The following is a 27,874-nucleotide window of genomic DNA, read 5'->3' as shown; positions in this document are numbered from 1 at the left end:
AGAGAAGTTTCAACAAGGAGGAACCTTAGTTGGTGACAGTTATTAACACTAACATGTACTTCATGAGAAAAAAGAGGAAATCAGAGAAGACAGACATGATTAAGTAGATTTACTATAGGTCATAATGATTTGGAATTATCCAGGCCAACTGGGATGTGTATGTGCTAGATTCTTTTTTTCCTTCTCTCTGTTTGTAAGCATTAAGGTACCTATCTTTTCTTTTCTTTTTTTCTTTTGAGGCAGAGTGTCACCTGTTGCCCTGGGTAGAATGCCACAATGTCATAGCTCACAGCAACCTCAAACTTCTGGGTTCAAGAGGTCCTCCTACCTCAGCCTCCTGAATACCTGGGTTGATAAGTGCCTGCCACAATGCCTGCTAGTTTTTCTATTTTTAGTAGAGATGGGGTTTTGCTCTTGCTCAGCCTGGTCTCAAACTCCCTAGTTCCAGCATCCGTGTCTTGTGTTAAATAAAGTTTTGAATTCTATTATTTGTTCTTCACCTACCTTTACTGACTCCAAGAATAAAAGCAAAATAAGACTTTTTTGATACCTTAAACTTCAGAGCTTTTCTGATTTCATTATAATCAACAAATAATGTAGAGTTATTCCTTGTAAACAGATCCTGAGTTGTTTTAAGCAATTGATTGTTCTCTTGGAGTGCATGCAGAGTAATCCTCCAGCTTGTGCTTTTTAATTTATTTGATTACACATTGCATTTCATCCAGCACATTAAACATTGATCAGGCTTATTCATGATAATAGCCCTTTGGTCTGTAATTAGTTCATCTATTTAAACAAAGAGAATACTGCTGAAGAAGACAATAAAGGGAAAATCAGCTAGAGAACATTCCTTAATAAATAGTAGCCACTGCAAAGACCCTGTACCTAAAACTCACTTTTTTATCTTTTAGTATATAAAAGTATAAATTTATTTTATATTAGAGGGAAGAGAGTAGAGGTAAGAGATGAATAAGAGAGAAGAGAGCAGAGAACAGAAAGTGGGAGGGGTAGGGGAGAACAGAGAGAAAAGAAGCAAGAGAATGGTGTGGCAGCCCAAAGAAAGAAAGGAAGAATGCCTGTCTAAAACCTACTTTTGAATCCAAATGTGAGGTTGAACATAGTTGGGCATGGTTGACATGGTGTGACTAGGGGTAAGGATTGACTGAGTAGGCACTGGTTGGTATGAATTCTGCCAAGTGGATTAATCTTTGGAAGCTTTTACCAAGGCTTCCCATAAAGGTACAGTTTGTATCAGAATAACCAAAAGGTGTTTTACTTCGGTGGCGGGGGGAGGTGGGGAAGAAGATGAAAGAAATTACATTACATTTCCTTATATTACACTCTGTAAAACAAGACTTTTTAGAAGTCCTATATTTATATAGTTCTTCCTGAAAATCCCATTCATCTCATCTCTTCCTCCCTTCTCATACAAAATTTTAAAACTCATTTTAATATCTTGACTATAGTTTGCTCTTTCTTCCTCTCCCTTTAGTATTGCTAATCCTTCTCATAGTCTCTTCATAACTTCTCTTATAAAAATAATTTTTTCATTTTTCATAACAATAATAGCTAACATTGAGGCATACTCTTTTTCAGGCACTGTGCTAAGTATTTCATGTACATTACCTTATTTAACCCATGCAACAATCTTATTGTTCCTATTTTCAGATGAGAAACTGAGGTTTTGAGATATCAAGTGACTTGCCTATAAACTGTCCCCAAGTTTTAGAGCTGAGGTGAGATCCCAGTGTATTTGATTGTCACCAAGCCTTCCAGACCCATGCTCTTAGGTTTTGTGCTGTGATAAATGGTCATTATAGAATGTTTAGAAAAAACATAAAAGTAGAAATATCCCTTATAAAAAGACTGGTATCTCTATACACCCAAAGAAGCAGAGCTAAAGCTCTATTATATTTCCTTCCAGTATTTTTTAAGCATAATGAACAGAAAATTTTAAATTTATAACACTTACTATGATTGTAGGATCCTTTTTGATGAATTAACATACTTGAAAATGTATAAAATCATAAATATTAAATATTTTTTTAATTTATTTTTTATTGTTAAATCATAGCTGTGTACATTTGTGCAATCAAGGGGTACAATGTGCTGGTTTCATATACAATCTGAAATATTCTTATCAAACTGTTCAACATAGCCTTCATGGCATTTTCTTAGTTATTATATGTAGACATTTGTATTCTGCATTTAGTAGGTTTCACCTGTACCCATTCTAAGATGCACCGTAGGTGTGGCCCCACCCATTGTCCTCCCTCCACCCTGACTTCCTGCCTCCCTTTCCCTCCCTTGGCCCTTTCCCCGTATTCTTGTGCTATAGTTGGGTTATAGCCTTCATATAAAAGCTATAAATTAGCTTCATAGTAGGGCTGAGTACATTGAATACTTTTTCTTCCATTCTTGAGATACTTTGCTAAGAAGAACATGTTCCAGCTCCCTCCATGTAAGCATGAAAGAGGTAAAGTCTCCATCTTTCTTTAAGGCTGCATAATATTCCATGGTGTACATGTACCACAATTTGCTAGTCCATTCGTGGGTTGATGGGCACTTGAGCTTCTTCCATGACTTAGCAATTATGAATTGGGGTGCAATAAACATTCTGGTACAGATGTCTTTGTTATATTGTGATTTTTGGTCTTCTGGGTATATACTTAGTAAAGGAATTATAGGATCGAATGGAAGGTCTATTTTTAGATCTCTAAGTATTCTCCAAACATCTTTCCAAAAGGAATGTATTAGTGTGCATTCCCACCAGCAGTGTAGAACTGTGCCCTTTCCTCCACATCCACGCCAACATCTCTGGTTTCGGGATTTTGTTATGTGGGCTACTCTTACTGGGGTTAGATGAAATCTCAAAGTAGTTTTGATCTGGAAAACACTAGGGATTCTACTACAAAACTTTTAGAAGTGATCAAGGAATACAACAATGTCTCAGGCTACAAAATCAACACCCATAAATCTGTAGCCTTTATATATACCAATAATAGCCAAGCCAAAGAAAAACAGTCAAAGACTCTATTCCTTTCACAGTAGTGTCAAAGAAGATGAAATATTTTGGGATGTGAAATATCTCTATAAAGAGAACTATGAAACTTTAAGAAATAGCTGAAGATGTTAACAAATGGAAAAACATACCATGCTCATGGCTGGGAAAAATCAACATTGTTAAAATGTCTATATTACTCAAAACAATATATAATTTTATTGCAATTCCTATCAAAGCTCCATTGTCATATGTTAAAGATCTTGAAAAAATAATACTTCATTTTATATGGAATCAGAAAAACCTCGAATAGCCAAAACATTACTCCGAAATAAAAACGAAGCAGGAGGAATCAGGCTACCAGACTTGAGACTGTACTATAAATCGATAGTGATCAAAACAGCATGGTACTTGCACAAAAACAGAGAAGTAGGTGTCTGGAACAGAATAGAGAACCAAAAGACGAATCCAGCTACTTACCATTATTTGATCTTTGACAAGCCAATAAATATTATATTAACAGCAGAATATGTTTTAATACCTATGACAGAGAATAGATATTACAAGGTATTTTAAATTGTATTGTCAAAGTGGAACAGATAATTTATTGTTATTTGAATTTTCAGTAATGCTATATCATATTAGAGAATATTAATTGTTCAGTGCAAAATGTAGATGTGACTCTATGGATTTGTGCTAAGGATAAACACCTTTCTTATTTCTAATCTATTTTGGCATTGAAATGAACCAGAATTTCTGAAGGAAATTTAAGAAAATATTAAAATCAATGTTTTCACCATGGCACTCTACCAAAGGTGACCAAGTAAGAAATAAATAAATAGTAAATAAATAAATAAAATTAATATTTCATTCTTGAGGACATTTGTAGTCCACAAGATAAAATTTCTACAATGAATATTGTGGACTTGTATCTGCATCAACAACCATTGAAAGACTAAAACCATCAACTCAATTATGTTGTTGGAGTGGGGAGAAAAATCTGTACATAAATGATTTTCTAATATAATGCTAACATCTCTACTATGACAAAGTATTGCCTGAATTTGAAGCTAATCATATATTTGTATGTTTCAAAATGACTACAAGTGGTGGATTTACTCACAAAGTTGTCTACTGGTGGAAAGAACAAATTAATTTTATATAGCTATGATCCTCTAGTCAAATTCTATTTCAAGTGATTGCCACTAAGGGAAGTTGAGTTCCCTAGTTTGGCTTGATATTCTTTCCTCTCTATTTTGAGAATTTGAATGTAAACTACCCCTCCCCATTTTTAATTTAAAACAACTAATTCTGGGTATCTTTGTATCATCACAGGCTCTTGAGGAAAAAAGCCAGATTGAAATCATATCTCTGACCTCACCAACACTTTGACCTTTTCTGTAAAATTCTGTCTATTAAATGGGGATAGAAGCATCATAAATTATTTATGTGAGAGCAAATAAGTATGGTCACTAGACTGATACAACACATAGTAGGTCCTCTAAAAACTTAAATATCTATCCTATTCACTTTTCAAGAAATCCTTGAGTAAATCTTGGAGCCATCTATCATAAACAACAGCTTCCAGACTTATAGTATGTTACAATTCACACAAACATCTGTGCACATTAGCTATCTGGTTTCTCATCAACCCTGGACATGCTTAACTCTCTTTTCATGGGAAACTGAAGTTCAAAGAGAGGTAGTGACTTGACCATGGTCGTCCAGCTGATAAAGAGCTGGGAATGACATCCAGACCTCCTGACGCACATCCTAAAGCTGCCTACTTAATCCATGTATTTAGAAACAACCATCTGATCGAGGCTGTGATTTCTCACACCAGCAATTGAAAATTATGGATCCCCTGTATATAAAAGAAAAAAAAATTAGTAGTGTTTAAGTAGATGTAGCCTCCAGAATTTTTTTTAAATGTCAGCCACTCCCTTCTGTGAAATGCAGCCTTTTAAGATATGATTAGTATTCTGAGCATAGAGTGGTGGTAAACATTATGTTTTGCATTATCATGAGATGGCAAAATTACCCACTCTCAAAGGACCAGCTGCTGCAGGGCAGCTGGCACTATGATGCCTACATTCTCAAAACTATTTTAATTGGTAGTTTCCCATGGTATTTTTTTAGGCAGTCAGGGAGGAAATGTATATGTAAACCTATTAAAGCCATAGCATCTATTATGATGAAATGATATCACTAAATCTTAGCAAGTGAAATGTTCCATGGCAGGATTTTGAACCTGCTCAGTGTTTTCATTGAGGCAAGAGTTTCTATAACTTGTCTCCTCAAAAAGGTATAGAAAATTTATAGACAAAAATAGTACAAAAATTCTTCCCATACTTTCAGTACAATATTTCTATTTAGTCTTATAATTTTGAGATGATATTCACAGCATACGTAAAACAGCTCATAACATTGGTCCTAATGGTGGAAAAAGCCCAAATGTTGAAGTAGGAAGACCCAAGATCAAATCTAATCTTTGCCCAAATTACTGACAGCTATAATTAAAGGATTTAACCACTTGAATCTATTCTCATTTCTATAAGATAGATAATAAGTCTCATTCCACAAAGTTATAGAGAATGTTCAATACTTAAAAATATTATAGATCAACAAATATTGCACAGCTATAAGAGCAACCATTTATTAGGTGTTTATTACATTTTAGGATCTACACTAAGGGCTTATATGTGCATTTTCTCATTTAATCTTCCTCTCAAACTCTCATAATATATATTACTATTATATCTAATTTACAGATAAAATTGTGGTGGCAGAGAGAAGTTAGGAAAATTTCCTATGTTTACAAATTTAGAAAATGCAAGACCCACTAAATTAGACTAATTCTTTCACTCATTCAACAAATATTTGCTAAGGTATAGATTCTCTGCACAAAATTTGGTATCATTTGGAGGAGGAAGTAGAAAATAGAAGTTAGATAAGCAACTAACTATGTTCACTTTACCCTGTCCACTGTGTAGAGAATGGATTAAAAGGTAACAAGAGAGAATCCAAGGAAACCAAATAGGAGGTTGTGAAGGTAATTCAGGTAGTAGATGATGTTGACTTCAACCAGGGTAACAGAAGTGAAGGTGAGGAAACCTGGATGAACTGAGTATACACATTCAGTTCTACCTGTGTTAGTGGCAGAAAAGTCAAGCTATGAGAGTCATGATGACTTTGGATGGGAAACACCGAGTATGCAGAGTGAGAGCTTGCATCTTTCTAGTTGCAAGCTCTAAGGGTTTGTTCAACCATTATTAATGTTATCACTGAGATACTTAGAGTCTATAGCCACATAAATTTAAACTACCAGAAAATTTTATGGAAAAGTGAAATTATTCCTTCCCAGGTAAAAATGGAAAAAAGGCAAGTTTGATATAGAGCTTTCCATAGAGTTCTTAGGTTTTTAAGTATCTAGGGACAGGATTGTGTGAGATTCTCTTTGAACTTTGTTAAATATGAACTTCAATATTTATAACATTATGAGATGAACGAGGTTGGGAGAAACATTGTAGGATAATTTTCCAGAAAGCTCATAGGTCTATTTTAGATGGTTGTCATGTATATTTTTTCTTTTCTACATTTTTTTATTTTTCAGATTTTCTAAAATGATTGCATATTTCTTTTATAACTAGTAAATCAGAAAGATTTTTAAAAAATCTGAAAATAAGGTCAATTTGTTGTCTATATAGTCCAGAGCAATAAGTTCTGAGAACCATTTGAATTGTATCCTTTAATCAAACCAATTAAAATCAATTAAGATAATGTTATAAATGACAAAGACCTTAAACTATGTCCTTCTAACCGAGCTGTATATGATGCAGTCCCAGTTGGAGTGGACTAGAATTCAAGATGGGACCTGACCAGGAATGTAATCAGTGTGAAGAAGTCTGGGAAGGCTGAGAGTTTAAGATTTTCTAATTTTTCTCCATTTGAAGTATCCCTCCAAATTTTAACATTTTAAAATTTCTTCTACTGTTTACTTCCCCACATCTCAAGGTTAATCAAAGGGTATTCTTGAAGAACACTTCCTAGCTGCTCCTGAATCTTGCCTCTTTCCTTCCTTTCAGGGTCAATGATTGTATCTTACGGGTGAATGAGGTCGATGTGTCAGAAGTTTCCCACAGTAAAGCTGTGGAAGCCCTCAAAGAAGCGGGGTCTATTGTTCGGCTGTATGTGCGCAGAAGACGACCGATTTTGGAGACTGTTGTGGAAATCAAACTGTTCAAAGGCCCTAAAGGTAATAAAAACATACGTGACTCTTGATATGATACAACTGGCGAAATCATTTGGCTGAAGTTTATGCCACAACCCACCTACAATGTACGCTCTTTCATCCTCTGACATTCAGGGCTTACTAAGAGACTTGAAATTCTACAGTAGTGGCTTTTAGAGTAAATAATGAAAATCAATACTCTAAATATGAACTCAAATAAGAAAAAGCTAGATTTATGTGAGAATGTCTTTATACACAATAATAACAACCACCATTTAGATTTTTCTGTAAAATTTTATTCTTCCTAGATCATCACATTTTGGGTAGTATATTAATACAAATTTTTCAGATATAAATGGTAAATCTTCTCATTTAGCAAAACAGTACCATAAATAGTAGTAAAATTATCTACACCAATGTAACAATTATATTTTTATAACTCTGCTGCAACTTGTTTAAAATTTTGTGATAGTCTTATGCGTTGTACCCTAGTACCCTAGTAAATAAAACTGTATTTAAGATAAATAACATTTTATGCTTGCAACAGCCAAAGCACAGTAACTGAGATAATGCCAGGAAGGCTATGTTAACCATTGTGATGAAAATGTGTCAAATGGTCTATGAAGCGAGTGTATGATGCCCCATGATCATATCAATGTATACAGTTATGATTTAATAAAAAAAAAATAGTAAGATAAAAAAAACTTCTTTGAAATGTTCACAAGTCTCTTTAGATTATTAGAGTTAGTCTAAGGAATCACCAACAGTGAAATGAATTATCATCATACTAATTTTTAAGAACAATCCTTTGAGTTTCATTCTATTCTTCAGAATGATAGCATTTAATATCAGCTTAATAGTATTTGAAATATTTTAGAAAAATTTATTGATTCTTTCAAGAATGATTTAATATTATACTAGACTACAACTATCTGTACTATTTGAATAAATAATTTCTCTTTTTAAAAAATCCATTGAATTTCTAATGCTATGTGAAATTTTAAAAGATAAGCATACAATCCTCTATGGAAAGTAGTAGTGGGTGGTATGTAAGACCTCAGCCCCAAGAGTCTGAGATCTTAAATACAGTGTTCCAACAGGACCGAGTTTGAAAGCCCAGTTTGGCCACATATAGCAGAGTGATCTTGGTTGGACCAATCCCCTCATTAATAAATGAGGACCATAATGGTAGCACATGTCCATAGGGTTTCTAAGGATTAAGCATTAACTAGTAGCTGGCATATGATGAGAGGTACAGCCTGAGTTAAAAGACTCTAGAGCCAAAGTGCCTAGATCAGAACTGTGGCTCTGAAGCTCACCGGCTGTTTGACCTTGGGCAAATTACTTAACTTCAATTTTCTCATCTACAAAATGCAAATGAGAATAGGACCTGCTCCCACTAATCTTATGAGGATTAGATGAGTTGATTCACATAAAATATTTAAGACAGGACCTGGTAAATACTCAGGCATAATATTTGCTCAACAAATATTACCTATATGTGCAAGTTATTTGTAGTATTATTTACTAAATAGAGTTTTAGGATTTGCAACAGTTGTTTGGGGATGTAATGAAAATACTCATAGAACCCTCATGGGTTAAACATAAATGCACTAAAATCACAGAATTAAATCTGGTAAAAAGTAAAACAAGGAAAGCATAGTCATACTACTATCTCTAGTGGCATGAAAAAAATTCTTTTTACCCTACGCGCTTACTAAAATCACATTTGCAAGTTGCATTAAAGCCAAACAAAATGGCCATACCTATTATTTCTATTAAAATATATGCTACTTATAAATAATATGTAGCTATTCCTACAATTAAATTAAAAGCAATTATTCAGCACAGCCCTAAGACAAATCCTAATTTTAAGCACTCAGCAAAGTAATACCATCCATTTATTTATAGGCCTCCTGTTAGCTGAGTCACTAGATGACCTCCAGCTGCTCAGAGCTGCTACAATGACTAAAACTTAATTTTATCGGGAACACAGTTAGGGGATATTTATTTTTGGTGCTAGGACCTCCTCCAGCTGGTTTACTCTAGTCTGAACTGTTTTCTCCCCTGAGCCTGGAAGTGAGCAGGAATGCCACCAGGACTGAGAGGGGGTGTGGGGAGAAGTGAGCATTAACCGACCAGGTATAGGAGGACAATAACCCAGTTAAAGGGCACAGTGTAGGGAGATGGTTTGCACTCAGGTTTGTTCTACTAAAAGCAAAGAAAATTGTTGCTAATAACTTTGCATCCTTGAGAGCAGGCTTCTGTTGAATTCCTGTGTAAGCCTGTTTATGCTTGTTGGGATTATGCTGAGTCAATGAGAGTTTTTTGTACAGTCATTATCCAGAGGTCACTGATGAGGATTTGCTTCTCCATATAAAGCTTATTGATTTACAAGGAAAAAAACCATTTTAGTCATAGTTTAAGTTTCTAATGCCTTTCCCAGTGCTTAATCACAAAGTGCTGAACCAGAGTAAATTGAATAATTAAATTGGATTCTGTACAAAATCTAATGATACCTTGTAATTGTAACTTCGCTTAGCACCTTGTATGTCTTTATTTTTGAATTATAAGATATGTAAAAAAATTTTCTGCCAACATTTAACTCAGACCACGGAAACTTTTATGCACCCTGGAGGATGAAGATGAATCAGAAGGAATTTCTGTCCTCAAAAAGTCCTAATAGGCAGGCACAGTGGCTCACGCCTGTAATCCCAGCACTCTAGGAGGCCAAAGCAGGTGGATTTCCTGAGCTCACAGGTTCGAGACCAGCCTAAGCTAAAGGGCAACCCTGTGTCTAAAAATAGCCAGGTGTTGTGGCAGGCACCTGTAGTCCCAGCTACTTGGGAGACTGAGACAAGAGGATTACTTGAGCTCAAGAGTTTGAGTTTGCCGTGAGCTAAAGTCACCACAGCACTCTACTGAGGGTGACCAAGTAAGACTCTGTCTCCAAAAAAAAGTCATAATAAGAAAGAAACATGTAAAGTCAATTAACTTTTATACAAAGCAGACTGAAATCAGCTCTGTAATGGAGCTTGAGCCATGATTACAGTGAGGGAAGAAGGAGCAGGAGAGCCAAAATAATCCACAGAATTTAAAATTTAAATTCTTATCTGCCTTTCTTTGAGCACATGAGTACTGTATACTAAGTAAACCAACTGAGTTAACTCAATTCAATTATGTATATATAATACTGAGCTATCTTCATATACGTTAATTTAGTTCTTCTATTAGTCACCATACATTTTTTAAGTATTTACTGTGTACCTGGCATGGAGTCAGACCACAAGGATTCACAAAGAAAACAGAAATAGTTGTTGCTCTCAAGTATATCACAGTCTGGTGGTGAAAATGCCTATAATATAAACTGGGGAAAGTGCTATGCATAAATGTAAAAGATTGTTATGAGGGAGCCAATTAAATAATGGGTAAAAAGAGACTTCTATAAGCAAGTGCCATTTAAGCTAAGCCTTGAAATATAAACTGAAACAGAAGTTTAACAAGTAAAGTGTTGGAAGAGTGAGTTAAAGACAAAAGTAAAAGTATGTGTGCATGAAAGCTCTAGTTTAGGTAAGATCTTGATATTTTCCAGGAGTCTAAAGACAGATGAAAGACATGGGTGATAACGTAAGACCGAGGTAAGCAGGGGCCAGACCATACTTAGCTTTGTGGGCCATATTTAAAGATTTGTGATTACTTATAAATGCAATGGAAATTACTGCAAAATGTTAAGTACAAGAGAAACTGATAAATTTGTCATCTGGGGAAATTATTGTTGCTACTATGGAAAAAAATGAATTGAAGGGGGCAAGAGTGTGAGCAGAGAGCAGTGAGGGGTTACTTGGAGGAGGTAGAAAAAAATGAATGAGTTTGAGCTATGTGATCCCATTAACTAGTAAACTACATGGGAGGCATCGAGGACGAAGTCCAGCTTTTTTATTGGGGTGCCATTTGTGAGACTGGGAAGACTTTGAAGAAACCTCTGTGGACAAATAATTAGGAATTCACTTTTGGACATGTGGGAAGCATGTGATGCATCTGAAAGGAGATGTCAAAGAAGCGGAACTGGAGAAAAATCTGCCTGAAAACTGCATCAAATCAATATACTGATTTTTCCCTATATTTTATGAACTATCTGGATAATTGACTTTCTCACTTTTAATCAATATTTAATATAAAAAATTATAAATATGACCATCTCCGCTATTTTGAAGAGTTTTATATATGTATAGGAGATCTATTTTATAGATTTTTAAAATTTTTTCAGGTTAATATGAGGGTACAATTAGGTTACAATGTTTGCATTTATTAGGTAAATTACCTGTTGTAGTTGTGTCCCTCACCAGGAGGTGTGCCCCTTACACTGTACCCATTAAGTGGGAGCATACCAATCCTCCTCTCTCCTCCCCTCTTCCCCACTGTCCTCCCCCTCCCCGAACTTGAATCAAATTTAGTTTTTCTCTTCTGTGGATGTGTATAGTTCATCTAATGGCTTCATTTTTTTTTTAATCGAGTACATTGAATACTTTTCCATTCTTGTGATTCTTTACTAAGAAGAATATGTTTCAAATCCATCCAGGTTAATACCAAAGATATAAAGTCTCCATCTTTTCATGCCTGAATAGTATTCCATGGTATGGATATATATATCACAGTTTATTAATCCTACCTGGGTTGGTGGGCATTTAGGTTGTTTCCACATCTTGGCAATTCTAAGTTGAGTTGCAATAAACAATCTAGTAAAAATGTCCTTATAATAAAATAATTTTTTTTCTTCTGGGTAGATACCCAGTAATGGGATTGCAGGATCAAATGGAAGGTCTGTTTTGAGTTCTTTGAGGATTCTTCATACATTTTTCCAAAGAGACTGTATTAGCTTGCAGTCCCAACAGTGTAAAAGTGTTCCCTTTTCTCCACAACTACACCAGCATCTTCAGGTTTGAGACTTTGTGAGCTGGGCTATTCTCACTGGGGTTAGGTGATATCTCAGGGTGGTTTTGATTTGCAGTTCTCTGATGATTAGAAATGATGAGCATTTTTCATGTGTTTGTTGGCCATTGTCTGTCTTCTTCAAAGAAGATGTTATTCCTGTCTCTTTCCCAGTAATAAATGAGATTTTTTGCTTTTTTCTCTTGATTAGTTTGAGTTCTCTGTAGATTCTAGTTGTCAAGCCTTTGTCACATTCATAACATGCAAAAAACATGTAAATATATTTTCCTATTCTGAAGGTTGTGTATTTGCTTTAGTTGTGTCCTTAGCTGTGCAGAAGCTTTTCAGCTTAAGTCCCATTTGTTTATTTGTGTTGTTGTTGTAATTGCCAATGAAGTCTTCATAAAATCTTTCCCCAGGCTGACATCATCAAGAGTTTTCTCACACTTTGTTCTTGGACTTTTATCATTTCATGTCTTAGATTTAAATCATTTATCAAAGTGAGTCAATTTTTGTTAAGTGCTGAAAGGTCCAGGTCCAGTGTCAGTGTTATCCAGTTCTCTGAACACTAGGGATTCTTTTCCCCAGTGTATGCATTTCTTCAGTTTACTGAAGATCAGATGGTGATAAGATGCTGGTTTCATCTCTAAGTTTTCCATTCTCTTCCATTGGCACTATTTTTGTGCCAATACTGTGCTGTTTGGATCACTGTGGACTTGTAATATAACCTGAAGTCTGATAGAATGATGCCTTTGACTTTGATTTTATGACTAAGAATAGCCTTGGCTATATGAGTTTTTTCCTGGTTCTTACAAAATGGAAAGATATTTTTTCCTCTCTTCAGAGTATAATTTTGTTATTTTAATGGGGATTGCCTTAAATCTGTAGATTGATTTACAGACATTTTTAATGCCCAGACTATTTTTAGTTTAAGTATTACTTTTATTTGCTTTTTTACAGAAGTCAAACAGTTTTACTTCTTCCTATTATGTAGATAAAATATTAAGAATTTCTTCAAAACAATGGTTTGTGGTGGAATTTATTTATAGTTTTCCAATTTCATACCTTGTGTTTATTCCACCTATTACACAAAATACTAATTCTGTGATAACCTTGATGTATGTGATTCTGTCTTAACAGGATTGCTAATCTTCCTAATATTCATCTGGTTGGTGATCAATAGCCATAAATTTCAGTACCGAATATTTGGGCAATAGGTAATTCTGATTTAGAGCGTCTTTTATTAACCATATGTAAAGGATTCCCTAACCTCACGAGCTATAGATTTGGTCATTGTAAGCTGCTGAGCTGTCTGCATGTGGGCGATCCATTGAGGAAAACATGAGTAATATCCTATGTAGGAAAGAATGATAAGGCAGATCCATTATGAATTTTCTAGCAACTAAAACTCAAGCAAAGGAAGAAATGTGATGTGTATATGTTGGTTCCCAGGAAATAGCTTTACTATAAAAGCCTTTCTAATGACTTTCCCAGGAACACTTAACTTCTAAGGAACTGTATAATTAAACAAGTGGAAAACTGTTTGTTTCTGGATAGCCTAAGCTAAAGAAGCCTGAAGCTATAAGAAATTAGATGCCTTAATGGTGAAAGGTGTGGGTCCAGTTTCAGTCTTCTACAGGTTGCCAGCCAGTTCACCCAGCACCATTTGTTAAATAGGGAATCTTTTCCCCACTGAATGTTTTTAATTGGCTTGTCAAAGATTAAATAAGGGTAAGTAGCTGGGTTCATCTCTTGGTTCTCTATTCTGTTCCAGACATCTGCTTCTCTGTTTTGGGGCCAATACCATGCTGTTTTGATCACTATAGATTTGTAGTATAGTCTGAGGTCTGGTAGCATAATTCCTCCTGCTTTGTTTTTATTTCTGAGTAATGTCTTGGCTATTTAAGGTTTTTTCTGATTCCATATAAAACGAGTATTGTTTTTTCAAGATATTTAAAGTATGACAGTGGAGCTTTAATAGGGATTGCATTGAAATTATACATTGCTTTGGGTAGTATGGACATTTTAACAATGTTGATTCTTCCCAGCCATGAGCATGGTAAGTTTTTCCATTTGTTAACATTCTCAGCTATCTCTTTTCTTAGAGTTTCATAGTTCTCTTTATAGAGATCTTTCACGTCCTTTGTTAGATAAACTCCCAAGTATTTCATCTTCTTTGGCACTACTGTGAATGGGATAGAGTCCTTTGCTGTTTTTTCAACTTGACTACCGATTTATGAATGTTGCTTTTGTAACCTGAGACGCTGCTGTATTCCTTGATCACTTCTAAGAGTTTTGTAGTAGAGTCCCTAGTGTTTTCCAGATATATAATCATATCATCTGCAAAGAGCGAAAGTTTGATCTCTTCTGACCCTATATGGAGACCCTTGATCGCCTTTTCTTCCCTAATTGCGGTGGCTAAAACTTCCATTACAATATTGAAAAGCAGTGGAGACAATGGGCAGCCTTGTCTGGTTCCTGATCTGAGTGGAAATGATTCCAATTTAACTCCATTCAATATGATATTGGCTGTGGGTTTGCTGTAGATGGTCTCTATCAGTTTAAGAAATGTCCCTTCTATACCGATTTTCTTAAGTGTTCTAATCATGAAGGGATGCTGGATATTATTAAAAGCTTTTTCTGCATCGATTGAGAGAATCATATGGTCTTTGTTTTTTAATTTGTTTATGTGCTGGATTACATTTATAGATTTACGTATATTGAACCAGCCTTGAGACCCTGGGATAAAACCGACTTGGTCATGATGTATAATTTGTTTGATGTGTTGCTGGATTCTGTTTGTTAGGATCTTGTTGTCTCACTGGATCAAAGATTTAAACTTAAGACATGAAACTATAAAGATACTAGAGGAGAGTGCAGGGAAAACCCTTGAAGAAATTGGTCTGGGCGAGTATTTTATGAGGAGGACCCCCCGGGCAATTAAAGCAGCTTCAAAAATACACTATTGGGACCTGATCAAACTAAAAAGCTTCTGCACAGCCAAGAACACAGTGAGTAAAGCAAGCATACAGCCCTCAGAATGGGAGAAGATATTTGCAGTTTATGTCTCCGACAAAGGTTTAATAGCCAGAATCCACAGAGAACTAAAACGCATTAGCAAGAATAGAACAAGTGGATCCCATTGCAGGCTGAGCAAGGGATTTGAAGAGAAACTTCTCTGAAGAAGACAAGCACACGGCCTTCAGACATATGAAAAAATGCTCATCATCTTTAATCATCAGAGAAATGCAAATCAAAACTACTTTGAGATACCATCTAACTCCAGTGAGACTAGCCTATATCACAAAATCTCAAGACCAGAGATGTTGGCGTGGATGTGGAGAAAAGGGAACACTTCTGCACTGCTGGTGGGAATGCAAATTAATAAATTCCTTTTGGAAAGAGATATGGAGAACACTTAGAGATCTAAAAATGGATCTGCCATTCAATCCTGTAATCCCTCTACTGGGCATATACCCAGAAGACAAAAAATAACATCATAACAAAAGATATTTGTACCAGAATGTTTATTGCAGCCCAATTCATAATTGCTAAGTCATGGAAGAAGCCCAAGTGCCCATCGATCCACGAATGGATTAATAAATTATGGTATATGTACACCATGGAATATTATGCAGCCTTAAAGAAAGATGGAGACCTTACCTCTTTCATGTTTACATGGATGGAGCTGGAACATATTCTTCTTAGTAAAGTATCTCAAGAATGGAAGAAAAAGTACCCAATGTACTCAGCCCTACTATGAAACTAATGTAGGGTTTTCACATGAAAGCTATAACCCAGTTACAACCTAAGAATAGGGGGAAGGAGGATAGGGAGGGGGGAGGTAGGTAGAGGGAAGGGGATTGGTGGGATTACGCCAGTGGTGCATCTTATAAGGGTATATGTGAAACTTGGTAAACGGTCTGTGAAGCTAGTGAATGATGCCCCATGAATATATCAATGTACACAGCTATGATTTAATAAAAAAAAATAAGGAAAGAAATTAGATGCCTTCTTTTAAAATCCTCTTATTTAAGAATCATACAGCTGGCTTAAGGCCGAATTCTAAAACTGAAAATATTAAAGCCACAGTTTTATTAATCTATATCTAAAGGTACATTTGCTGGTGGCTTTATTTTAGCTACCCTTAATTTTAATAAATACTGAAAGAGTGATTAAGTCTACATAGGGACAAATATCAGCAATATTCTGCCATTATTTTTACAAATGTTTTTAAATACCATCTGTTTTAATTTTCCCTAGATACTTTTCTCTTTCTTTGCATTTATAGAGCTCTATATCAGTTCAAAATGAAAATTCAGTAAAGATTGTAGGTCTCTATTTAACAGAAACTATAAAATGCACCAACTGTGGAAGTCACTACCTTTATAAACTAATGAACCCTTATTATGTATTAATTCATAATTGAATCATTAGATATGCCCCCAAAACAGTGAGGAAATTCCTGGGTACCATTGGCTATGGCTGAGAATAAGTGTTTTAACCACTTTCTGCCTCACTTTCTTCCTCACAAAATGTAAGTAATTTAAGTATCTAATTCATAGGGTTATTTTCAGGATAAGAATTATAAATTCTTGGACATTGCCCAGGGCTCAAAGGAGTAGGGCGCCGGCCCCATAAGCAGGAGATGGTGGGTTCAAACCCAGCTTTGGCCAAAAACTGCAAAAAAAAAAAAGGAATTATAAATTCTTGAGAAATATTTTGATAACTTTTATTTTTGTCATAATAAGTGGAAGTTTAAGAAAAGCAGAAAGAACTCATTCCAGGGCTTTAAAAAATATCTTTCATAGTATTTTGAACAATATAGTCCTTTAGTAATATTTATTTAATTAATGAGTTGAATATTAATTAAAAGTTTTTAGTATTTAACAATTTCATATAGAATCAATATATATTTGGCTTCTGCATACATATATACATACATATATAATATATGGTGTTATTATATGTATGAGCATGTATATGTTACATGAAGCTGTATTATTCTGTCTAGCTTTATGCAAGTTTATTTCTAACAGGTCTGAGTTATGATATGTCATCTCAATCTATGCTTTATAAAAATGTGCATATATGTTTATATGTATGTATTCTTCCTTTGATTTTTTTCCTAGTGTGAGCATCTACTTCAGTATATTTTATAAATAGAAATATCTTCAAAAATATGGAAAACCAAACTCATAACTCTCCTTAGGGCCCATTTCCACCACTTGCCCCTCACCGGTGTGATCTGCTCCTTCTGACCTCTCCATTCTGTTAATGATCCTCTCAGTCACACAAAATTTCCTTTTTTGGGTTCCCTCTTTTTTGCTGCCTGTATTAAATTAGTCATCATATATTTTAGAAGCCACTTACACCATAATTAATCTTCCCTTTAAAATCTCCACTGCTGTTACTATAGTGTTCATGTCTTCGTGATATCTGATCTGATCTACTGCAAAGGACTCCATTGTTGAACCCTCCCTTCCATGCCTGCACACCTTTTCTATATAAATCTTTTAAAAATCACAGATCTATTTCTGATTCTTCCCTGGTCACAAGTCTCCAAGAGCTCTTCATCTCTAGTAGGTAAAAATCTAAATTTCTTGCCATATCTTGTTATACTCTCCGCATGATCTCCCTCTGCTCCAGCCACAAAACTATTTTCAGCCTTTTCTTGTCCCATTCATATATCTCCTGATCCAGGTAAGCTGAACTATGTGCTATTTCTAAAACACATACCATCTGCTCTTGCCTCTAACTATAAGCCTTTGCTTATAGCTCTCACTTCCCCATTCAGAATAGCTCCCCTTACCTTTGTGACCACTATCTGCTGACATCATACGCATCTCCCAAGAGCCAGTTCAATGCTACTTTCTCCACAAAATTATCATTATTTGACACAATCAGAAGCAATTTTTCACTTCTAAGAACTTCTAAAGTGCTTAATTCTTTCCTCTTATGTTCCCTCTTTTGTTATCAAGCCATTCAACCAACCCATTAGGCATAGAAAAGATAGATACCAACAAACCAAATTAAGGAGATAAGCTGTTAATTCTAACACTCAACACATTGAGTTTATGATTTCTAACTCGGGCCTATGATAGATTTGACAATGGAAATGTAAGCCCTAGATAAGTCTGTGACCATCTTCTGGGTAGTCAATGGGAGGACTAGGGGAAAATAATGAGGAGGCTTCCCAAGGCAGATCATGACAAGGGGAAAGGGATGGCTAAAGTGGAAGTTGATGATTTTACTACTGAGAGGAGTCCCATATGAGAGAAGCCCCCTTTTCCCACTCTTTAAATGAGTCTGCACAAGACATTGGAAGGAAACAGTGTTTGAAGCATCTGGCACATTGCTTAACAGTATAATTAATCAAAAAACAACTTCTAAATTATTGAGGATTTTTATTTATTTATTTTGTAATAGTCTATATGACAGATTTGTTGTTCTGCTTGATTAAATACCAACTTGGTATGCATCTGATATTATAAACAGAGCATTTGCCAAGTATCTAACATAAATGAAATTTGCTAGTTTTTCCATTTCTGAATACTCATTTCTTTTATCAAATCTGTCCTTGTTTTTTTTCTCTCTCTTTCCAATGCCAACATGGCTAAAATGAACTATCCCAGAATTGGTGTGAGCAACTCATCTGAAAATCTTCAGAATTTGGCAAATTGGCTCAGAATTTGGCTGTACTGAGCTCAGGGAACACTGTATTGACTAAGTTTTTAATTGAAAATTAAATTAAATTCATTATCCTTACACTTAATACCAAGACTGTCTGCTCTCAAATTCTTCTTTTTCCCTCCTTTGTTCATAAATAGCTTTTCTTTTCTTTTTTCTTTTTTTTTGAGACAGAGTCTCACTCTGTCACCCTCGGTAGAGTGCTCTAGCATCACAGCTCACAGCAACCACAAACTCTTGGGCTTAGGCGATTCTCTTGCCTTAGCCTCCCAAGTAGCTGGGGCTACAGGCACCCACCACAATGCCCAGCTATTATAAACAGCTTTTATAACAAGGTTTTTTACCAAGTTGAACCTATTACCTACCACCTAGCCACAATAACTTGGGGATATTTGGTTAGCAAAGTTTTTAGTTGTCCAGAATTCAGTTTTTCATAACCAATGCAGTTTACTAGACCACTGGTAGAAACTGAACACAAAGCTTATACAATTAGTTTGATTACTGGCTCCCAACCATTTACTACATCAGAGGACACCAAGCATTCACCCTGTTTCTTGCCACGCTGTAAATTATAATGTGTGTTGATCTTTTAATGCGTATGCAAAAGTGTCTCTGAATGCAGAGCACAGTTTGTGTTTCATTCAGGCCCACATCCTGGGCTCAAGTTTCAAGTGGTAGGTGGACCTATTTGTGGTGAAGGGCTATTCTGAACAATGGTTTGACTTTTAGCAAGCACAAATGGAAAATTTAACTGTTTGACATGAGGTCTCGAAACACTATATTTTCTTTTTAGTGAAAAAATTGTTTCAATCTCTTTGAACTACCAAAATTGTTCCTTTGGGCACACAGGGCATTTGCTTGAGTACATATATAGTGCAACCTTTTATTGAAATAAATTGTAGACAATTAGAAAGAAAATGCTGAATTATTTTTGGTAAGTCAAGGAAATAGTCTTCTTAGAAATAAATGGCAGCTAAATCACCACTCTTGGTTCACCAAAGAATAAATCTTATTTTTTTATAAGAACAACAAATGGCCAAGCATATGAAGAAGTGTTCAACATCAATAATCATCACAGAAATGCAAATTAAAGTCATAATGGTGTATCACCTTCCCCCTGTCACAATGGCTATTGCTAAAAGTCAAAATAGAATAGATGCTAACATGGCTGCAGAGAGACAGGAACACTTTCACTGTTGGTAGAACTGAAAATTAGCACAACGTCTATGGGAAACAGCATGGAGATTCCACAAAGAAATAGAGGCAGACCTGCCATTCAGCCCACCAACCCAACTACTGCGTATCTACACAAAGGAAAAGAAAGCATTTTTTTCAAGAAGACACCATTACTTGGAAGTTTATTGCAATACAATTCACAATCACAAAGACATGGAATCAACCAATGTGCCCATCAATTCATGAGTAGATTAAGATAATGTGCAAATGTCTCTCTCTCTCTCTGACACACACACACACACACACACACACACACACAACATGGAGTACTACTCAGCCGTTTAAAAGGAATTAAATAATGTCTTTTGCAGCAACTTGGATGAGCTGGAGGCCATTACCCTAAGTGATTTTCAGGAATATAAAAACACATACCACTCCCTCTAATAATTGGGAGCTAATTGTAGGGTGCACACAGGCACAGAGAAATGTAAAAATCGCTGGAAATCAAGAAGGAAGTGGGGGAAGGGGTTAGGCAAAAACGTCTCTATCAAGTACACTGAACACTGGGTGACAGGCACTCTAAAAGCCCTGACTTAGCATTATAAAAATTTGTACCCCATTAATAACAAAAATATTTGTATCCCCTTAATATTTTGAAAAAATGAAAAAATAAAAGAACATCACATTTAATAAGTTCACCTTATTCTCAGACGGTGAATAAGGCATAATCATTAATTTATGATTATTTTTGTATATAAGTTATTTATTTGTGAACTGGGACCTCTTTCTTTAAGCTAATATTTGGTCAATTTTCAGAATGATATCTATAAATATGCTCTCTTTTGAGATCTTATTGCAAGTCACTTCTCACTAAACTACAGATATTGCCACTATAATCCCCATTGTTTTGTACATTACAACATTACGGGAGAGTAAATTGCTGAATTACTATTGCTAAATCCCTTTTGAAATTAAAGAAGGATGCCACTCCTCTCATTTGCCCTTTGAAGCTAATATTGCCACCACTTCTTTTTTTTGTTTTACTTTTGATGTTTAAGATTGTCTATAATTTTTTTTTTTTTTTGAGACACAGTCTCAAGCTGTCATCCTGGGTAGAGTGCTGTGGCATCATAGCTCACAGCAACCTCCAACTCTTGGGCTCAAGTGATCCTCTTGCCTCAGGTTTTCTAATTTTGGTAGAGATAGGGTCTCACTTTTGCTCAGACTGGTCTCGAACTCATGAGCTCAAGCAATCCACCAGCCTAGCACTCCCAGAATGCTAGAATTACAGGAATGAGCCAGCCAACTGGTCTATAATTTTTTAACTGAATTTATGAACAATAGCTCCTTAAACAAACCTTTGAAGGCAAATTTATTCTTACAATGAAAATTTCAAATTTTAGAAGATGCACTGTACTAGACATAGTTTTGATTTTTCGACATTTAAATTTTTATCATCCACACAGCAAACCATGTCAATAGCTGTGGACATTTATCAAGGTGAGTATTTACCTATAGAGCATTTTTAAGTTTTAAAAGAAAATGTGTTGCCATTGTAAATATTATGACTATAAATATTTTATATTTGTGGTCAGTAGCAAAGCAATTTGATGAAAAGACTTTACAATTTGAAGCCAAGGGTTAAGTTGAAATCCTTGCTTAACCTGTTGAATAGGCATATTTGAGATATTTGGCCAAATAAATTTTGAGTGCTCTTCTTTCATGTTTACTTTTTTAAAAAAGCAAGTATGTGCAGAAAATAATCACCCATTCCTTTAATAAATATCTTATTTCAAAAACGTTTATTAAGTTACGCAGTTCTAAATGCTAAGATAAAGGAATGAAAATAAATAAGTTTTGGCATTCTTCTCAATGATCTTCTTGGAACGCTGGCATTCACCTAGGCTGAAACAAAGCAGTCCTCCTTTGCTGATTGACACTGACTTCATGCTAATGAACACATTTTGCTTCTCCAAGTCATCAGTTAGTGTGCATTAAATTTTTCTCCTATGAAACATTGAGATCCAGCAACATCAAAGCTTGCTGTAATGTTTATTCATGGACCACATATGATTTTAATAACTTTTAAATTTATTGAGACTTGCTTTGTAGCCACAAATGTGGTCTATCTTGGAATGAGGAGAGCATCCACACTCATCTCCTTTGTCCCATGTGGGCACTCTGGCCAGCTGCACTTACCTTCCCCTAGGGGCAACCGCCCTGAGAGTTAGAACTCCAGGAATCTCTCAGATCCCTTTGATGCCACTGGCCCCCTGTGACTGCCATAGTCTGAGTGAGTACTGAAAAATATTTGCAGAGGATGTGGCCATTCTGAGGCACAGGGGCTGAGGTTCTCTGGGCTAGGCAGCTGCATGAATCCTGCTGGTCAGTGTGGGGAGGGGATGTGGCACACCTTCCTTGAAAAGTTGGGCACAGTGGGGACACCATTGGTGGAGGTGCAACCTCCCTAAAAGCCCTTGACTCCTTGACTAGCTGTACCCTGGTGTACCTGTACCAACCCTCCACAGAAACAGTTGCTTCTGTGTCTTTAACAGTGGGCAGTGTGAGAGAGGTTCCCATATCCATGTCTATTCCCAGGCACCTGTGCCACTTAGCTATTGGGGCAAAACCGCTCGTGTGCCTTATAGGACCCAGCTGCACAACCTCATCCCCTTAGGTGGGGTGTAGACACTCAACTCACTAGCCAGTAGCTCTCAGTTAAAGGGCATGCTCTCATTTCTTCTGTCCCAGGGGGCTACTTTGCATGCCATACTCTCCCTTCCCCCAGGGACAGACCAGTTAGAACTCTAAGAATCTTGCCACTCCCCTGGGTCTTGTCATCAGTCATCCAGTTGTATAGTTGTCATCGTCTGAGTGGGTACTAGGATATGTTTACTGGGGATCCACTGATGTAGAGAGCCCATCTCCCTGGCAGAACAGAGGCCCATATGGGTGCACAACCAATATGGCACCCACCACGTCAGCTCTGAGTTCCAGGTGGGGTATGGAGCAGGGATAGGAATAAGTGACCCTGCACAAGCTGGCAGCCTGGTGCTCTTGAGAAATTCCCAAATAGCTATCTAGACAGTGCTGGGACTTGCAAGGTAGATGAGTTCTCTCATAGTTCAGAACCCAGCAGGAGTGAGAGGAGCAAAACAAACACCCCCATCTAACCTTGCTATGGGACTGCAAGTTCTTCAGGGGTTGATCTCTGCCACATTCTAGCTTCCTCCTTATCCTGCAGCAGCTTCTTCCTATGGGTTTTCTGGTAGGTCCTGACATTCTTGCTTCAGTATTCCACTTGGGCCATGATTCTTCACATGTACCTTTGGATCTTTCTGATGTGTTTGTCAACCATATTAGAAAAAAATCATTTTAAATAATAAAGGAATTTGTTAGATGACAAAAAAGAAAATAAAAATACAGAAAGTAACAGCATGTAAACATATGCACATATGTCAACACTGACCAAAGAATACAATGCCAGAAAATATATCATGTAGGACAGTAACACTTACAATAAACACTTAGGAATAAAGTTTTTAATAAATATGTAATATGTATGTAAAGGTAATTTTAAAATGCTACGAAGGTACATACGAGAAGGGAGCACCATAATGTATCATTGGAAAAAAAGATATTAACATCAAAATATTTCAGTTTTATACTAAAAATTTAAAGAAAATATACCAATTAAAAAATTTAAGAAAGGGCACCCGTAGCTCAGTGGGTAAGTCGCTGGCCACACACATGGAGCTAGCAGGTTCAAACCAAGCCTGGGCCTGCTAAAACAACCACAACTGCAACAACAACAACAAAAATAGCCAGGCGTTGTGGCGGGTGCCTATAGTCCCAGCTATTCAGGAGGCTGAGGCAAGAGAATTGCTTAAGCCCAAAAATTTGAGGTTGCTATGAGCTGTATTGCTGTGAGCTGTAATGTCATGGCACACTACCTAGGGTGACAGCTTGAGACTCTGTCTCAAAAAAAAAAAAATTTAAGCAAGAAAAGCTAATTCTAAAACTTAGAAAATATTAGTGAGCAAGAATAGCCAGGAAAATTCAGAAAACAATGATAGCGAGAGAGATCCAGGATTATCGTATATTAAATTGTGGTATATGTACACCTTGGAATATTATGCAGCCTTAAAAAAGGTGGAGACTTTACCTCTTTTATGTTTACACGAATGGAGCTGGATAACATTCTTCTTAGTAAAGTATCTCAAGAATGGAAGAAAAAGTATCCAATGTACCCAGTACATTATATAAATGAAACCAATTTATAATCACTCACACTTTCATAAGAAAGATAAATCACTACCATAGATGAAGGAGGGAAGAGGATGGGGATCAGAGGGGAGGGGTGGAGATTTGATGGAAGGAGGGTAAACGGTGGGACCATTCCTATATGGTTCATATTGCAAGGGTACATGTCAAATCTATTAAGTATAGAGTATAAATGTCTTAAAACAATAATTAAGTAAACGATGTGGAGGTACATTAACTAGTTTGATGTAAATATTCCTAATTGTATATAAAATCAGCACATTGTACCCCATAAAGGCATCAATGTATACATGATCTATGTGTTTATGAATTAATAAAAAATTTTCATACAGCTATAATAATTAAAATAAAATAAAGACATATAAAAATATAAAATCCAAAAATAGACAAGACATATAAAAGAATTCAGTATATGATTAAGATGGCATTTTGATGCCCACCAACCCAGGAATGGATTAACAAGCTGTGGTATATGTATACTATGGAATACTATTCAGCCATTAAAAAGAATGGAGACTTTACATCTTTCGTATTAACCTGGATGGACGTGGAAGACATTATTCTTAGTAAAGCATCACAAAAATGGAGAAGCATGAATCCTATGTACTCAATCTTGATATGAGGACAATTAATGACAATTAAGGTTATGGGGGGGAAGCAGAAAGAGGGATGGAGGGAGGAGGGTGGGGCCTTAGTGTGTGTCACACTTTATGGGGGCAAGACATGATTGCAAGAGGGACTTTACCTAACAATTGCAATCAGTGTAACTGGCTTATTGTACCCTCAATGAATCCCCAACAATAAAAAAAAAAAAAAAAAAAAGATGGCATTTTGAGTAAGTGGGGAAAAAATGGATTGTTCCATAAGTAATATTGAGAAAATTGGACATGAATCTTAAAAACCAAATGTAAGTTGTATTCCTACTTAGTAATCCATATTCAATTAAATTATTGCTCAATCAAATTTTATGTTTAAAAATGAAAGCAGGCCACTGTAAATAGAAAATGGGTAAATTGAACTATGTTAAAATTAGCTATGTTAACCAGTGTGATGAAAATGTGTTAAACGGTCTATAAAACCAGTGTATGGTGCCCCATGATCGCATTAATGTACACAGCTATGATTTAATAAGAAATAAAAAAAGTAAAAAAAAATTAGAAACTTATGTTCATTAAATGATACTGTTAACACAGTGAAAAAGGAAGCCATAGACTAGAAAAAATAACCCAAATAAATCTATCATACTGTTGGATGATGTTGAACCTTATTCATAACAAAAGAATTGCAAATTAAAAGTACAAAATGCCAACTTTTGCCTATCAAATTGCCCATGTTCAAAAATTGTAACAATACACTATGTTGGCAGGTATGGCAAAACAGCCCTCTCTTTCCGCGAACTAAAAAGTCTGGGGGAGTGTAAATTGCTCCATCATCTTGGAAATAATATTAAAATATCTTTAACTTTTTAACTGCTTGAACATTTTGGCATAGTGATTCTACTTCTAAGAATTCATTATACAAATGTGAATGTATAAGTGAAATGGCAATGTTAATTGCAACAGCATCTCTAGTGGGAAAAACAACTGTCCAACCAAAATGTTCAATGACAAAGGAAAAATTGCTGAAAGAATTTCATTACACCCATATAATACATTGCAATACCATTCACTTAAAAAAATAAAGAAGAACAAAAATGAATGTACTGGGTGAATGTATGGAATGAATGAAATGAATAGACTGATATAGAACAAAATTCGATATATGTTGTTAAAACACATAAACTGGGCATGATGCTTACTGTTTTATCATTTGTGTGAAAGAAAATGGAACAAAAATAATATCCTTTTTATATACATAGAATCTAAAATATCTAGAAAAGTAACAGAGAATAGTGATTCCCAGGAAGGAATATGATGTGGAAAGAAAACTTACCTTTTTACTGTATGTTCTTTATAAATTTTGATTTTTTTCTACCGTGTACATGTATTACATCTTTTAAATAACCAAAAAGTAATTTTTAAAGAAAATGTAGAAAGTTTAAAAACAGAAGGATAAGCAAAGATACTCAACGAGAAATAGACTTGGCAGTATTAATGCCAGAAAAATAGTATTTGCAGCTTTTAAAAAGTGGCAACTTTCTGCTCATAAAAAGCAAAAAGTAGGCGGGGGGAGAGACAAGATGGCGGACTGAAGCCAGCTTTCAACAGAGGCTCCCGTCCACAAGGAGAGTTAAGGGATAGGAATTTGTTAAGTATCCTGGTGGATTTGAGCTGCAACAAGAAAGAAGGTTGAAGAACTCACATCAACACCGCTGAGACAAGCTGTGATCACAATGACGCAAACAAAAGGTATAAAATCCACCACCAAGTCCTTTCCGATCCGCCATCGCGGTGGGACCGCCACCAAGATGCAGATTTTCGTAAAAACCCTTACGGGGAAGACCATCACTCTCGAGGTTGAACCTTCGGATACGATAGAAAATGTGAAGGCCAAGATCCAGGATAAGGAAGGGATTCCTCCTGATCAGCAAAGACTCATTTTTGCTGGCAAGCAACTGGAAGATGGACGTACTTTGTCTGACTACAACATTCAAAAGGAGTCCACTCTTCATCTTGTGTTAAGACTTCGTGGTGGTGCTAAGAAAAGGAAGAAGAAGTCTTATACCACTCCCAAGAAGAATAAGCATAAGAGAAAGAAGGTTAAGCTTGCTGTCCTGAAATACTATAAGGTGGATGAGAATGGCAAAATAAGTCGCCTTCGTCGAGAGTGTCCTTCAGATGAGTGTGGTGCTGGAGTTTTTATGGCCAGCCACTTTGATAGACATTATTGTGGCAAATGTTGTCTTACTTACTGTTTCAACAAACCAGAAGACAAGTAATTATATATGAATTAATAAAAGACATGAACTAATGTTTAAAAAAAAAAAAAAAAAAAAAAATCCACCACCAAGCGGACGGGAGTCCCCCTCCCCCATGAGACTGGCTCAAGAGCCCCACAATTAAACAAATGGGCAGAAATTAAAGGCCCTCCCACTACACTCCATGGGAGAGACCTTCTAAAAACTGGACCTACCTCCCCTACTAGGGTGCCATGGCATTCTCCTGCCAGGCATAAAACTGTATAAAACTTTCAAAATCCTTTGCCAGCAACCATGAATCCCCAACACTCCCCTCCTGCTCACTGAGGTCTGGAGGTCTGTCCCCCAGGAGTTCAGATTCTTGGGTGATTTCTCAAGGGGAATGGACAGTCCCCGAGCTGCAACTGGTCAGCGCTGACTCTGAGGCACGCTAGTGTGCAGAGGGCACCCGGATAAGGGGGAGTCACGCCTTGGCGGCACTTCCCTGCAGTGCGGTGCAGCAGCCCTCCCCGTGAATCAATACGGCCAGGCATAAAACTGAATGAAACTCTAGCTTCCCCCCACTCTCATTCGGGGTCTGGGGGCCTGTTCCTCAGGAGTTCGGATCCTTGGGTGATTTCTCTAGGGGAGTGCACAGTGCCCGAGCCGCAACTGGTCAGTGCTGACTCTGAGACACACGAGTGAGGAGAGGGCACTTGGCTGAGGG

General features: G+C 36.2%; 2 protein-coding genes across 21 annotated transcripts in view; both read left to right on the top strand.

The window, feature by feature from the left end:
* DLG2 (discs large MAGUK scaffold protein 2) overlaps window positions 1-27,874 on the top strand; it is a 2,435,891-nt gene that overhangs the window by 1,659,529 nt on the left and 748,488 nt on the right. For all 20 annotated transcript variants that reach the window (XM_053560224.1, XM_053560234.1, XM_053560232.1 and 17 more), the window contains one exon: window positions 7,087-7,256. In XM_053560224.1, the coding sequence (XP_053416199.1) occupies window positions 7,087-7,256 (170 nt within the window). The remainder of the gene's footprint in view (window positions 1-7,086; window positions 7,257-27,874) is intronic.
* On the top strand, window positions 26,686-27,221 carry LOC128564674 (ubiquitin-40S ribosomal protein S27a). Its single transcript, XM_053560250.1, has one exon. The coding sequence runs from the start codon at window positions 26,719-26,721 to the stop codon at window positions 27,187-27,189; it is 471 nt and encodes a 156-aa protein (XP_053416225.1). The 5' UTR covers window positions 26,686-26,718; the 3' UTR covers window positions 27,190-27,221.

The sequence above is a fragment of the Nycticebus coucang genome, chromosome 14 (genome assembly GCF_027406575.1).
Source record: "Nycticebus coucang isolate mNycCou1 chromosome 14, mNycCou1.pri, whole genome shotgun sequence".
Taxonomy (NCBI): Eukaryota; Metazoa; Chordata; class Mammalia; order Primates; family Lorisidae; genus Nycticebus; species Nycticebus coucang.
This window is presented reverse-complemented; position numbering and strand designations above follow the sequence as displayed.